This window comes from Ananas comosus, linkage group 20 (assembly GCF_001540865.1).
Source record: "Ananas comosus cultivar F153 linkage group 20, ASM154086v1, whole genome shotgun sequence".
Classification (NCBI taxonomy): domain Eukaryota; kingdom Viridiplantae; phylum Streptophyta; class Magnoliopsida; order Poales; family Bromeliaceae; genus Ananas; species Ananas comosus.
The window spans coordinates 5,523,416-5,536,616 of record NC_033640.1 but is presented as its reverse complement, the minus strand read 5'-3'; the positions used below and the strand labels follow the sequence as shown (position 1 = coordinate 5,536,616).

The 13,201-nt window shown below is 35.9% G+C and overlaps 1 protein-coding gene across 1 annotated transcript; it reads right to left on the bottom strand.

Annotated features, from left to right (window-relative positions):
• Nucleotides 2,539-5,857, bottom strand: LOC109726013 (uncharacterized membrane protein At1g06890-like). Its single transcript, XM_020255446.1, has 7 exons — nt 5,644-5,857; nt 4,769-4,920; nt 4,443-4,651; nt 3,947-4,040; nt 3,702-3,868; nt 3,428-3,598; nt 2,539-3,000 (listed from the first exon to the last, which is right to left on the bottom strand). The coding sequence occupies exons 1-7, from the start codon at nt 5,735-5,737 to the stop codon at nt 2,712-2,714; spliced, it is 1,176 nt and encodes a 391-aa protein (XP_020111035.1). The 5' UTR covers nt 5,738-5,857; the 3' UTR covers nt 2,539-2,711.

Sequence of the window (13,201 nt, the reverse complement as noted above, 5' to 3'; positions counted from 1 at the left end):
ATAAAACGAGTAGTCTAAAAATGAACGGCTAAAAATAAAAATTTCATAAAAATTAATGATAAAAGAATTAAATTTAAGATCAGAGGTACTGTTCTTGCTCTAAATAGTGAAAAAAAAATTATATAAAATTGTATCAGATTTAGATTGTTTTACACAATTAAATTCACAAACACATCACATCAACCATTAAAATTGTTAATTTTGAGACCTTTTGATCATTAGCCAAATGATGTCAAAAAATTATGAAATTTTATTTTCAAATACTTTCAATATATGTTTAACGCAGCCGGTCGTCGATTTGGAAATTGCATCCTTGAAAACAACTTGATAGCAAGGAGGCCTCCGTGCTACCGATAATATACTAGCCTAGTTCTATATATATATATATATATATATATATATAGTGTAGAGCTACTATGCTATTGGTAGCATAAAGTAGTTGATTCTTCCGATTTTTTAGCCCTTGGATCAAAAATTCTACAGTTAGGATGATAGTGGTACCCTAAGGGTCGAGTGGTTTCCATTGGTTAATAATATTAATTCAATGGTTAGAAATGATCAATAGGGTTGATCTAAGGGTTAAAAAATCGGAAGCACCAACTACTTTATGCTTCCGATAGCATAGTAGCTCTACTATATATATATATATATATATATATATATATATATATATATAATAATATAATAGCTAGGGCTACTATGCTCTATGAGTTTGATCTCATAGAATTTTAACCGTTGATGGAGGGATGGTGTGGTTAAATGATCGTGTCCCCACTTTAAAATAATAGTAGTCGGCTAGGATGCATGGATAGTTGGTTGAATAGTATGTTAATGGGTGACAATGATCCAATGAAATAAATTAATGATATTATATATATATATATATATAATATACTATTATATAGATTAAAAGAGTAATTTTTCATGTGAATACAAAATGGGCGGTAACTAATATTATATAGAGTTAGTTTAATACAGTGACTGTTACTAAGAAAGTTAGTTTGTCGCGAGATAATGGTACACAATATCAACTTCAATTGTGCATTACACTAAGGGCAGTTTGGTTGGATGTAGTTTATACAATACAGTGTAGGTTAAAACTGCATGCATGTTGAAATTAACAGCTGTTGTAATTATATACGCTAGTTTGTTTGGCTTTTGTCCTAGATGTAACTGTTGCAAGTTGCATTTCTTCTGTTTGATAATTTAAACCTGTTGTTGTATTTGTGAATAATCAGCCCTCTTTAGAGTTAGAGTGGTGAGATTACCTTGCACTATACACGCAAAATCATTGTGACAATTTTATTATCATTTAAATTTACTATCTATATAATGAACAGTGGATATACTACTAATTATTGTATATATTTTTCAACAATTCTTTCAACATTATCAATTCGACACATTTAAAACTTTTAATTATTAATTTCATATTTAACATAAACATTTAAAAAAATTTTTTTTAAAATGGCAAGAAGTATTCTCTATTTTTTGTCAAATTTAATAATTATAATTAATTAAAACTTTATTAAGTGACATACACAATCATATTCTATGAAAATTTAGGGAAAATTATTTTTTATTTTTGAATAAAATAAATTTAAAAAAGTTTAATTTTTGCACAAAACTTGTATAACCTAAAAATTTATTGTATTAGTTTATTTACAAGTATTTTTTTTATTATCCATATATATATATTAATATATATATATATATATTATATATGATAACTAATTTATTCTATGTGTTAATTTGTGTGTGATTCTATTTTTCACCAACTGCTGCAGTTGGAACTGCAGTCAATTTGGATGTAGTTCCAACTACAGCATTTGGACCTTCTTGTGTAGTTGTAACTGCAGCAGTTGGACTCAACTGCATTAAACCAAACACAGGAATTGAGGTTGCATGCATTTATAACTGCAGTGCAGTTGCAAATGCGTGCAACCAAACGGCTCCTAAACGACAATCAAAGTAATGAAATCACATATTACGCCAACCGGTGCAGACATGTGGAATTACTCGATGTTTAGATTAGGAAAGAGACACTATACTATTTTTTTAAAATTTTTCAACCTTGACATATTGACGGGAATAATTTGTTCCGACCACTTAACATATTTGTGGTAATAGAGAAACTTTGCTTTCACTCACATGAATATTATCAAGAAAAAAGAAGAATAAAATAAACCAGCGTACACGAGAAAAATATACAAATAAATAAAAATAAAAACTTGAACAGTCAGTTTAGTTTCCTTTGCACGGCTTGATGAATTTTAAAAAAATTTAGAATACAGACACGACATGAACACTGCAAATAAAATATAATATTATTAAATATAATAATATAAAATATTAATTTTGGTTATTATTAATATTTTTTTTATATGAGTAAAAGTTAATAAAATTCTCATTGGTGGTTTATATATTTTAAAAATAAAAATTCTCTTTTATACATAATTTATATATTTATATTCCTAAAAAAAATTCTATGCATTAATAAAGAAGTTAAAATATTTATCATCTTACATTATATAGATATGAAAAAAAGTAAAATGAAAAAATATGTATATCTTTTAATGGGAAGCAGTATAAATGTGTATCCATTACGTGTCCGCATCGGACACAAATATAATACAGACACACATGTATCTAGCACGGACACGCGAGCCTTGCAGTCACGTCCGTGATACATAGCATATATTTGAATGCCTTCAAACTGATTCACCGGTAGCACCTCCATTCTGGAGATCACTAGCATCTTTACAGAGCTTGGATCTTGATAACGAGAACGACAAAGACTGCCGAAGAGCTGCATTAGTTGTTTTCTGTTCGGAGACGAGCATGCTGAGGTATGTGTACAAGGACATCCCTGCAAGAGCTGTGATAGCCCCACATATGCTTAACGCCCCAGGATTTGAACGGAAGAGAAGGAACCCTCCAAGAAGGATAACACATGTTTTGAACTGCCCTAGAACGACATGAGAAGTCGCAGAAGTCGCCCTGTGATAAATCACACAAAAATATGACCTCCTTGTATACAAGACATTTGCACCTACGATTTGTAAATCTACATATTTAGCCTCGCAAAATGATCTATTTGCACACACGCCCCTCCAAAATCTGTATTTTCATATACACACGTGCAGTTGATTTCTTACACATATACCATTCTAGTTACAGAAGTTCCCCTCTTTAACGAACATTTTCGAATAAAAACCAACTTCAATGATGGATTGGATTATTCACCAAGTAAAGATTAGGGTACTTCAGTAAGAACACGGACTTTCGCTGGGGTTGGATGAAAATTCAGCTTCTTCGAGGGAGGGTAAAAGTGTAGACAATAAATGATTTTGCAGGGACGTTTAATTGTGAAAGATTATCCTTAAAGGGATATCTGCGGTATATAGTGATAGAAAAAGATTCATACCCAAGGGCCAGAGCGCCAGATAGTTGAAGCAGAAAACCGAGGAAAGCTGACAAAAAAATAGCTGACGAATTATAGAAATTCCAACTAAAAGATAGAATGCCGGGTGGATCTAGCCAAGGCATCAGAGGGACCAAAAAGAAGAGTGTGATCGGTGTTGTCTTCCACATTAAACTGTTCGAATAAATATATAATTAGGAGATAAGTGACAGATGCTGTCCAATTAAAGAACCAAGATGCCAAAAGTTTCGACTCTAGGGTGTGAGGAGAAACATACGCTAAAGCTGTCCAGTTATCCTGCTGTTGTAAGTTGGACCATAAAATCTTATTAATCGCGCTGGGTACTATCCATGCTAATGCTATACACGCTCCAAAGAACTGGAACTCGAGGTCTGTAACAGTTGCGACAGCAACACCAATTGAGACAATAGACAATGCTAGTGCCTGCAATAAATATTGAAAACTCTGACATTAAAATAACTTTTATTTAATTTGGAGATACCAACTTTATGTTAAATTTACCTTTTGGAAAGAAACAGTCTTTTTCAAAAACATAAACTCGGAGAGAACAATTGTTGGCGTTACAGCAATCTTAGCCATCTGATAGAAACCCACACTACAAAAACGGGCAATTTGAGCATTATCAATCACTTAATAGAGAAGGAAAATCAAAAATCAAATATCATGAGAACAGAGTAGTTAATCCCTTTTTCTAGTGCATTCTCATAGTTTTAACTAAAATAATTTCATTCCTAAGATTCACTTCGCATAATATTTACCTCATGAAAAAGTGCTACATCAATACCATTGTCAGGCTTTTCTTTGCTAAATTGAGACCGAACGGAACGGAAGCAATTGAAAGAAAAGACAAATTTTAGGAAGTAAAATTGAGATCAACGTCGAATTTGACAGACTAAATTGTGACAATTGAAACTCTGCCTACCAAATTGAAACCCTGGTCAAAATTCAGGGCCTAAATTTGTAATTAAGCAGAAAAAAAAATTTGCTATTTGGCTACCTGTTATATTTGAGGCTGACATTTGCTAGGCCACTAGAAAGAGACATCACAACACCAAGAGCTAATAGAGAAGAAAAGAGGGTTGACTTGGCCGGAGGTGCCGCAGGAAGTAGGAAGACTGCATTCAAGATGGCCATCAATACCCAGCTCAACAAGTAATGGAGAAAGGTAAGAAAGATGGGATAATTGAACCCAACTTTCCCTAGTACCTGTGAAGATCCAGATAAAAAAAAAAAAAAATTAAATAATACTAATAATAGCAGCATTAAGGAAGTGTTCGCCTAGAAAATAGGATGTGAGAAGCGAGAGGAGAAATACTCACATACCAATTTGTTCAGCATGATGATACCAACCGAGACCAAGAAATTGAAGGACAAAGCAACGGTCGGGCCACAGAGGCGTTGCTGCATGCGCCTCGCGCCTTCCGACGAGCGTAGCTCGCTGAAAATGGTGGCCTGTAGGTCCTCGAAAAATGTACCTGAATTTGCGGCAGAACAAGAAGTACTTCAAGCTTATTCCCTATGTATGTTGCTATCGTTTGTACGATATTTGGTTGATATAAAGTTGGATTGACGATGAAACGAAAGGAAACATTACAATTATAATCCTTGAGAAGAAGGGGGATGTATGATAAAATATGAAATTCCGGCCTCCTACTTTCTTCTAAGATTTATAATGTTGTATTGTATTCCTCCCAGTAAGTGAAGAAGCAACATAGTTGACCAATGCGGTTTACTTGTCCCTTGATCATAAATAGAAATTCAACAGCAAATTTGAGAGGATGTCTATTCAAAAGCACAGCACCATTTCAAGGCTCATTAACCAAATGAACACCTAGGAGAGCTCACACGCACCGTTGCTCAATCCAATAAATCATTTTTCCAATTTGATCTTGAATTACTAGAGAAAAACCCAAGTTTTTTGCTACACCCTACTCCTAATTTACCCACCACAACAGAACAAAAAAAAAGAAAAGAAAAAGAGTACATGTACATCATCTTTCCGGTAACAAAATGAAACAATGAATCAAGAAACAGAGACACAATTCTATCAAAAGAAAATTAAACTTCGAGACAAATCCAGGAGGACCCAGATCAAAGAAGATAGCCCACCCAATTCTAATTTGAACGAAAATGAATTTCCGAAACCAAATTTATACATTTCATGGATAAGAAAGGAAAGAGGAGAGACAAAGAAGGACCTCCGTCGCCAGCGTCGCCGTTCTTGCGCTTGAGAAGGCTCCGCACCTCCTTCCTCAACAGCAGCAACTTCATCACCTCCCTACCGCAGTGCATTCTCCCCCTCAACCAATTCCAAGAGCGAAGAGAGTGCAGTATAGAAGGGAAGAGTGGGAAACAAGAGATGTTCGGTACCCATTCACTACCAATCGTGCAGACAAAAGTTATTGCCTTATTGGGGAGTGACCACACCGCCCCACCTACGGGATTTGCATTGCTCGAAGTTTTTTTTTTTTTTTTTTTTTTTCTTAAATAACTCTATAAAATTTTTTAATTAACTAAATAATTCTCATAAAAAATTTATACGATCAAATAATTCTTCTCTTATTAACTACAGTGGATAATTAAAGAAACAGCAAACAATTCACCGTATTTTAAATTTTCTATGAAAGTAGCAAATTATTCACCGCTTTAGGAAAACGATAAATGATTAATTCGCCGCTTTTAAGTTCTATATTTAAGATAAACTTGAATTTCAAACTTTAACTTTATATTTGAAATCAAATATCATATTCATATTTATATTTCGATTCAAATTTAAAAATTAAATTTAAAGATGAATTCAAAAATCAAATTTAACTTTACATTTGTAATCAAAATTTGTATTTTGAATTCAAATTTATAATTAAATTCAAAATTTTGAATTAGATTTTTAAATTAAATTGATATTTTAAATTCAAAATTCAGTTTCAAATTCATATTTTGATTTGAAGTATTAAATCAAATTAACATTTAGATTTAAATTCAAAACTTTAATTTCAATTTTTAATTTTAATTTTGAATTCAAATTATAAGTAAAAATTACAAATCAAATTTAAAAGTTAAATTTAGAATTTAAATTCAGATTTGAATTAACATTTCAAATTCAAAATCAGATTTTGATTTCGAATATCGATTCAAATTTACATTTAGATTTTGAATTGAAAGATTTCAAATTGAAATTTAAAGTATGATTTTAAATTCAAATTTTGAATATAAATTATAAATATATATTTTGATTTTGAATACAAATTCAAATATCAAAATTAAAATCCAATTTCAATTTCAAAGTCAAAACTCAAAATTTGAATTTTAATTCAAATTTCTAATTCATTTTTTAAAATATATCTTTAAATTCAAATTCAAAATTCTAATTTTAAGTTGTTAGCTTAAAATTAAAATTTAATTTTAACTCAGTATTTGAATCCAAAAATTTGAATTTTGATGCTGACGTGGTGATTCTGATAATTTTAGAAGTAGTGAATCCACTTAAAAGCTATGAATTGTTCTCCGTCTTCAGAAAGGCAATGATCAATAAACCGCTTTCGTAGAAAATTTTGGAAGGTAGTGAATCGTTCACCATCTTCTTGAAGATGATAATGTTTGGTGAATAATTCACCACTTTTGGCATACTTATCCACTGCGGCACTAAGTTGCCAAGAGGAGGATTATTTGGCCAAATAAATTTTTTAGAGGATTATTTTGCCAATTAGAAAATTCTATCCGATTATTAGGAAAAAAAAAGTTTTAGCTCGAAAATATTATTTTATAAATTTTTTATTTATAAATGATCCTTTGAAATTTTATAATTATAAAAATAGTCCTCTACAAAAATTTATTGTAAAAATAAGCTCGAATATGCCACGTGGGATAGAGTGGTAATAAAATATTAAAAGCGATGGTAAATAATTTACTGCATTTAAAAAAGATGAATAATTTACCACTTAATTAAAAAAAAAAAAACCAACAAAGTGGTGAATAGTTCACCGCTTTTAAATATAGTGAATCATTCCCCGCATTGAAAAGCGGTGAATCATTCACTGCATTCCACAATTTAACAATACATCCGATCAATCCCTTTCCCTCTCAGTCTCTCTCTTTCTCACTCTCCTCTGTCACTTTCTCTCTGACTCCCCTCTATCACTCTCTATCTCACTCTCTCTAGTTCTTAGATGGTCACTGCTGCTGCCATAGAAACTGTCAATTTGAAATAAAATAATTTAAATTGAATTTTGAATTTTAATTCAAATAATGGTGTTTTGTGAGAGGAAAGGCTAACTTCGCAAAATAGAAACTGACTCCGACAAAACAAAATCACCACTTATAAGGTTTGCCAGTGCCCAAAGTCGTGGCGTAGTCCATTTTAGGATTCGACAAGGTTAAAGAGCGAATTTAATCAAAAGTGGAAATTAGTTGAAATTGAAAATTTGGTTTTTTGAAAAAAGGCGCAATATTTTGTGTCAAATCACACAAAAACTGTCAAGGAGGGGGCTCCGCACAAAATATACTATTTGTGAAAAGGTGAAGTTAAAATGTGAAAGTTCCAGAGACTTTTATACAATTATTCAAATCTATATATGTATGGTGTTAGGGTCTCCCTAACCCTAATTGCACCCAACTCCTCTCCCTTAGTACCCCAGCCACTGTACCCCCTCCTCGTACCACTAGCACTAACCAACAACCTCCAAATCTCTCTCTCTTACTTTCACTGCAGACTTGCAGTGACCTTAGGGGAACCCTTCAGTGTCGCCCCGGCGCCATCGGCCTCCCCTGATGCTAAAGCTCCAGGCTGACGGGAGAGGAACCTAGGTTGGCCGTTGACTTGCTAGCACCGCCGTTGCCGATGACCGCCTCTCTCGACCCTTTACCCCTGGCCTCGGTCATCTTCTACTAACATGCGATGCCTCTAGCTTCCGAAGCCTGAGGTGAGCAATCCATACTCTTGTTCCAACTCGAGATAGGGTTTCTTGGAGCTAGCTCTCCTACTCCGACCATCCTTAGAGTCAGCCATCCTCGACGCCAGAGCTTGAGGTGAGTATGGCCCTCCTTAGCCCTTGTAGGTCACCATGCTCCCCTTTATGGTGTTTTAATTTGTCCCGTATAGTTGTTTTGGCAGTGTCCCTCACGGAAGCTTTTGAAAACAAGGTTCAAGTTGCTCTCACACTCTCCTCGACCACCGGTTGCGTTGGGATAGGGAGCACGTGTTTTAGAACGCCGACATCGTCGATTTGATTCTGAAATGCAAAATCGTTGGTAACGAGCTAGAAACCCTAATTTTATTATATTAAATATGCAATTAATTGTATGTTAGGGGTTTATTCCGCAATTAGTTTATGTGGTGTTAAGAGATTTGTAGTTGGCGGATTTCATGAGGTCTTTTAACGTCTTGAAGTTTGAAAGATGAAAAAATCAAGATTGAAGACACAAAGACTTAAATTATGAAACTCATGGACCCCAGGTAAATTTACATAACGTTAATGGCGATTTATGCATATACTTATGTGTTTGAAAGTAAGCAAAATTGGGATTAACTTGTTTTACATATTACTAAAGTTTTTCTAGTATCAGGATCTGAACCCTGAGGAAGGATCAGGATCTCGAACAACATCTTTGTTGTTTCGCTGACAGGATCCGAACCCTGCCTAAAGGATCCGGATCCCGAAAGGCCTACTCTCTGTAGCGCAGGGAAGGTTCGGACCCTGAACAGGAGATCCGGATCCTGAACTCGAAACAATTTTTTTTTAATTGAATTTTTCAATCCTTATCTGATTCTAATTACTTTCAAACCTATAAATAAGATTTGGGGGGTCTCTCCGAAACACGGTTTAGATTAGAATATCTCTTAGAATCCTAGAAACTTATTTTGGTGATTCTTCTTCCTTCTCTCAAGAACAAGTTTCTTTGTTCAATTTGATTTTTAGATTTTTGATTCAGATTTTCTCTTAAGAATGAAATTGATGCTTTCTTAGAAGATTTTTTTTTCCAAATCTTTTATTTTTCTATACATCAAATCACTATCAACAATTCGTTTATTACTCTCCGAACGGGGTGTTTGCGCGTGGACTCGCGTGAAGGCCGTGGATTTAGTGAAGGCTTCATGGACTTGAGGCGTGGATATTGTGTGGACTCGTAACCTGATTGGTTGGAGGAGTTCGATCGATCGTGGACAAGGAAAGAAGATCTACTACAAATAGGGTAAAGGGTGAGTTATGGATTTGATATATTACCTTGTACTCCTTTTATTTATAGTGAATTTTTTGTGTAATCGGTCCCATCGATTTTTTACTTGGAGTTTTTACATGTAAATTCTTGGTGTGTTGATTTTATCTTCCTTCATTGATTTTAAATATGCCGAGTTGGTTTTTTGTTACTGTTTACACCTATTCACCCCTTCTCTAGGTATTATTCTACCTTTTAAATCTTTGGGTTAACTACTCGCATGTGGGCTTTCTCGCGCAGTGTAAAACCACTGTGTGTGACCTCTAGACTGATTGTCCTAGGTCTGATCACTTTCGCAGAGCATAAATTGGGTTCCAATGCGACTATCACCAAATCAGCGCATCGAATCTCGATTTTGGTTTGGGATTCATATTTAATCAACGTGGATGCCCAAGATCTGTTGTCAAGCCTTGCCGGCTGGTTATCTCACTGTCTCGTGTGTCCAAAGATAGTGGGTCGGTTTATGGTGGCTTTTGAAACTAAAATCGGTATTTCTAGATACTCAGTAAAGTTTGTTTTGGGGCTTTCACACCTATTCTCACACTAGGAGTGCAGCTATCCCATTTTAGGATAGCGGACAAGGTATGTAAGGTATTTGGCGTGATTTGGGATACCCCATAGGTTGGGTAGTCTGTCACGCCCCAGGGGTCCTGGTGTAAAGTCTTTATTTTTGAATGAAGGGCCGGTTTGAATCAAGGTCAGTAGAAAATGCCCAAATACTTTTTTTTTTGTCCCTAAGACGTAGCAAACCCGCCATAGATACAGAAATCCCTCTGTCCTTACTGATAGGGCTTTTCCGTATCTGCGCGGCGTTCCAATATTTGACATACAACAATACACTCATTCACTCACAACAACAAGATACATAATGCGGATGTCAGATAACCATTCAGCTAACCATCCTTACGAAGATGCATGCTCTACACACTCCTTAGGCGAAGGATGATGCCAATGTAGATACAACAAGCAATTCTATTCTTTGGAAGTGTTTCCCATCCGAAAACCATATTTAAAAACACTAAACATCGATAAATCCAATTTCGTTTGAAAACTGTTTCTCACACGGAAACTAAACTTTAAAAAACTGGCTACCATAAGGGGTAGAAAACCACGTGCAATAAAACCACCATCCTCATATCTCAAATAACTACAGTTATCACCATAAATTATTGACAATCACTAAGCATCCACAATACTCATAAATCGCCAAGTCCGTGAAGCAAACAAACAAATAACTGAATAACTGAACCACATAACTCTAGTTTATTAACCAATGCAGAGAAGGTCAGGATAGTATAATAACCGAATGTAACACACTGGACCTTTGCAAATTGCAAGGTTTGAGTGTTTGGTTGGGTTCTGAGCTTTTCCACACTTGTTGGAGGGTCGTAGACGGTGTTCCGACCTAAAAGGTTCGAAATCCTGGATTTTGGCTTTGACCTAAGAGTTTTTACTCTCGTGGATCGGTCCCTGGCGGGGAGAGACCGGTCCCCCGTTGCGTGAGTGCGGCTGTTTGCCGAGGCAACCGGTCCTCTGGCCCGAGAGACCGGTTCACGAACATTGGTTTTGCGGGGCAGGCTGAGAGACCGGTCCCAGGTGTCGAGGAGACCGGTCCCCCAGCATGAAAACTGCCCAGACCGAGCAGTGCACAGATTGCACAGTTGAGGGACCTAAGTGGATTTTGTTACCATAGGAGATTATATGGTCTTTTCTCTTCCCCTTCACACTCACTCTAGAGAGAGAAAGAGAAGGAAAAGAAGAGGAAGGAGAAGGAGAGGAGCTTACTTGGAGGCTTTGGAGCATCATCCCCTTCCTCTCATCTCAACATTGGTGGCTTAGAGCTCGTGGTTGAAGCTTCGTGGAGGATCAAACTTCAACCCTACTTGGTTTAGAGCTTGGGTTCGAGCTTCTCTTGAGGTTGGTAGCTTGTATTCTCCCTTTAATACAAGTTTTCTAGATTTTACTAGATGAAACCCTAGATTGTGGAATTAGGGTTTATTTTGGGGGTTTTGGATTTGTGGCTTTTAGAGCTCTATTGATTGGTTTAGAACCTTCCTCTAGGTTGGATTGGAAGGGTTCTCGCTCTCTTTGGAAGCTTGAGAATAGATTTCTACACAAGAGGTGAGTTATGCCCTCTATGCCTAGATGGTTTAAGATTGAGCCTTGTATTGTTCGTAAGGTTTGTTTGACTCTTATTCCTACATCTTTAGGGTGCTAGGAGAGTAGTGGACACCTCCGTTCGGCGAAACGAAGGGTTCCGTTTTTCGGTGGGTTTGGCTTCATGAAAACGGGTCGAAGTGGCCCCCATGCTTTCTATACTCGTTGTAACGTCATTTTAAATGCAAATTTATGCTAAATGAAATTTATGTGAATTTTAGAACACTTAAAATGCATGTGTTATGTGTAAGATAATTTTCACTCTATATAGTAGAGCATTCTGGGTATTGTTACATGCATGTGAGTAGTGTTCGCACTAGCCGTTTGGAAACATGCCTCATATGTTTAAAGTAGCTCAACTATGCATTTATGAACATGTGGTTTAAGCTTGGACTTAGTATATGAAAGTGTCATAAAAAGGGCACTTGGACTAGCAAACTATGAGACTATTGTACTAAGACTTAGTGATAGGCCTTGGACATCTACTACTTTTCATGTTTTAGACATGATGACATAGAGATAGGCCATTGTGACATTCGATATACATTCCATGTCTTTAGACATGAGGACTTGATACTTGGACGTATCTTATGCTACTTGCCATTGTGCTCATTCGCACATGCTTGTGAGAGTCGCTCCCTACAAGTCGGCACTCCGGAGATAGCCATCGCGATATATATTCGCCGTACGGGATTGGGCACCAAAGTGGATTGCCGTGGACTAGGCTCATTCCTAGGGTGGGGATGCTGACTACCATGGGGCCATTAGGCTCGGCACTGGCCAGACAGCCTTCAGGTGGGTCTCAGGGCCAGATAGCCTTCGGGCGGGTCTCTTCAGATTTGACCTTAAGCATTCATCATGACATGTGGACATTGACTAGAATAGTAAACTTGGACATTTTATTATTATGTTGTGGAACTTCATATCGGTGGATTACTTGTTCATATTCATGCTAGAGTAGCCTTTTATTACTTATGCAGAATCATGCTAAGTAGAGATAATTGTGATAGCAAGTAATCATGTTTATTTACCCGTTGTACATATCGCTCTTGTTTATACTTACATACTGACCCTCTTTTGTAGTTTTTGGGCCTAGTGGCGCATTTCACTGAAGTCAGTAATTGCCCACTGGGAACTATTATTTAATAGTTCTCATGCCCCTGTTTCTATATTATCTTTTCAGAGCCTTCGACATCGGCGGAGGCACGGGATCGCGGCAAGGGTGTCGCTTAGCTAGATCGAGAGAGTTACTTTTGAGCTTAGGTGGTTACTCTTTCTTTTGTTGTTTTAGAGAGAGAGAGAGAGGTTTTGAGCACTATGTATAGAGAGACCACCTATGTACTTTTCTAGCATTCGTTTTGGGACTCCTATTATACTACATTATGT

Coding starts and splice junctions, on each gene's coding strand:
- LOC109726013 (XM_020255446.1), bottom strand. CDS start 5,737: ATGCACTGCGGTAGGGAGGTGATGAAGTTGCTGCTGTTGAGGAAGGAG. Junction 4,652..4,768: donor TCATCATGCTGAACAAATTG/GTATGTGAGTAT, acceptor GGATCTTCACAG/GTACTAGGGAAAGTTGGGTT. Junction 3,599..3,701: donor GATAACTGGACAGCTTTAGC/GTATGTTTCTCC, acceptor TTATTCGAACAG/TTTAATGTGGAAGACAACAC.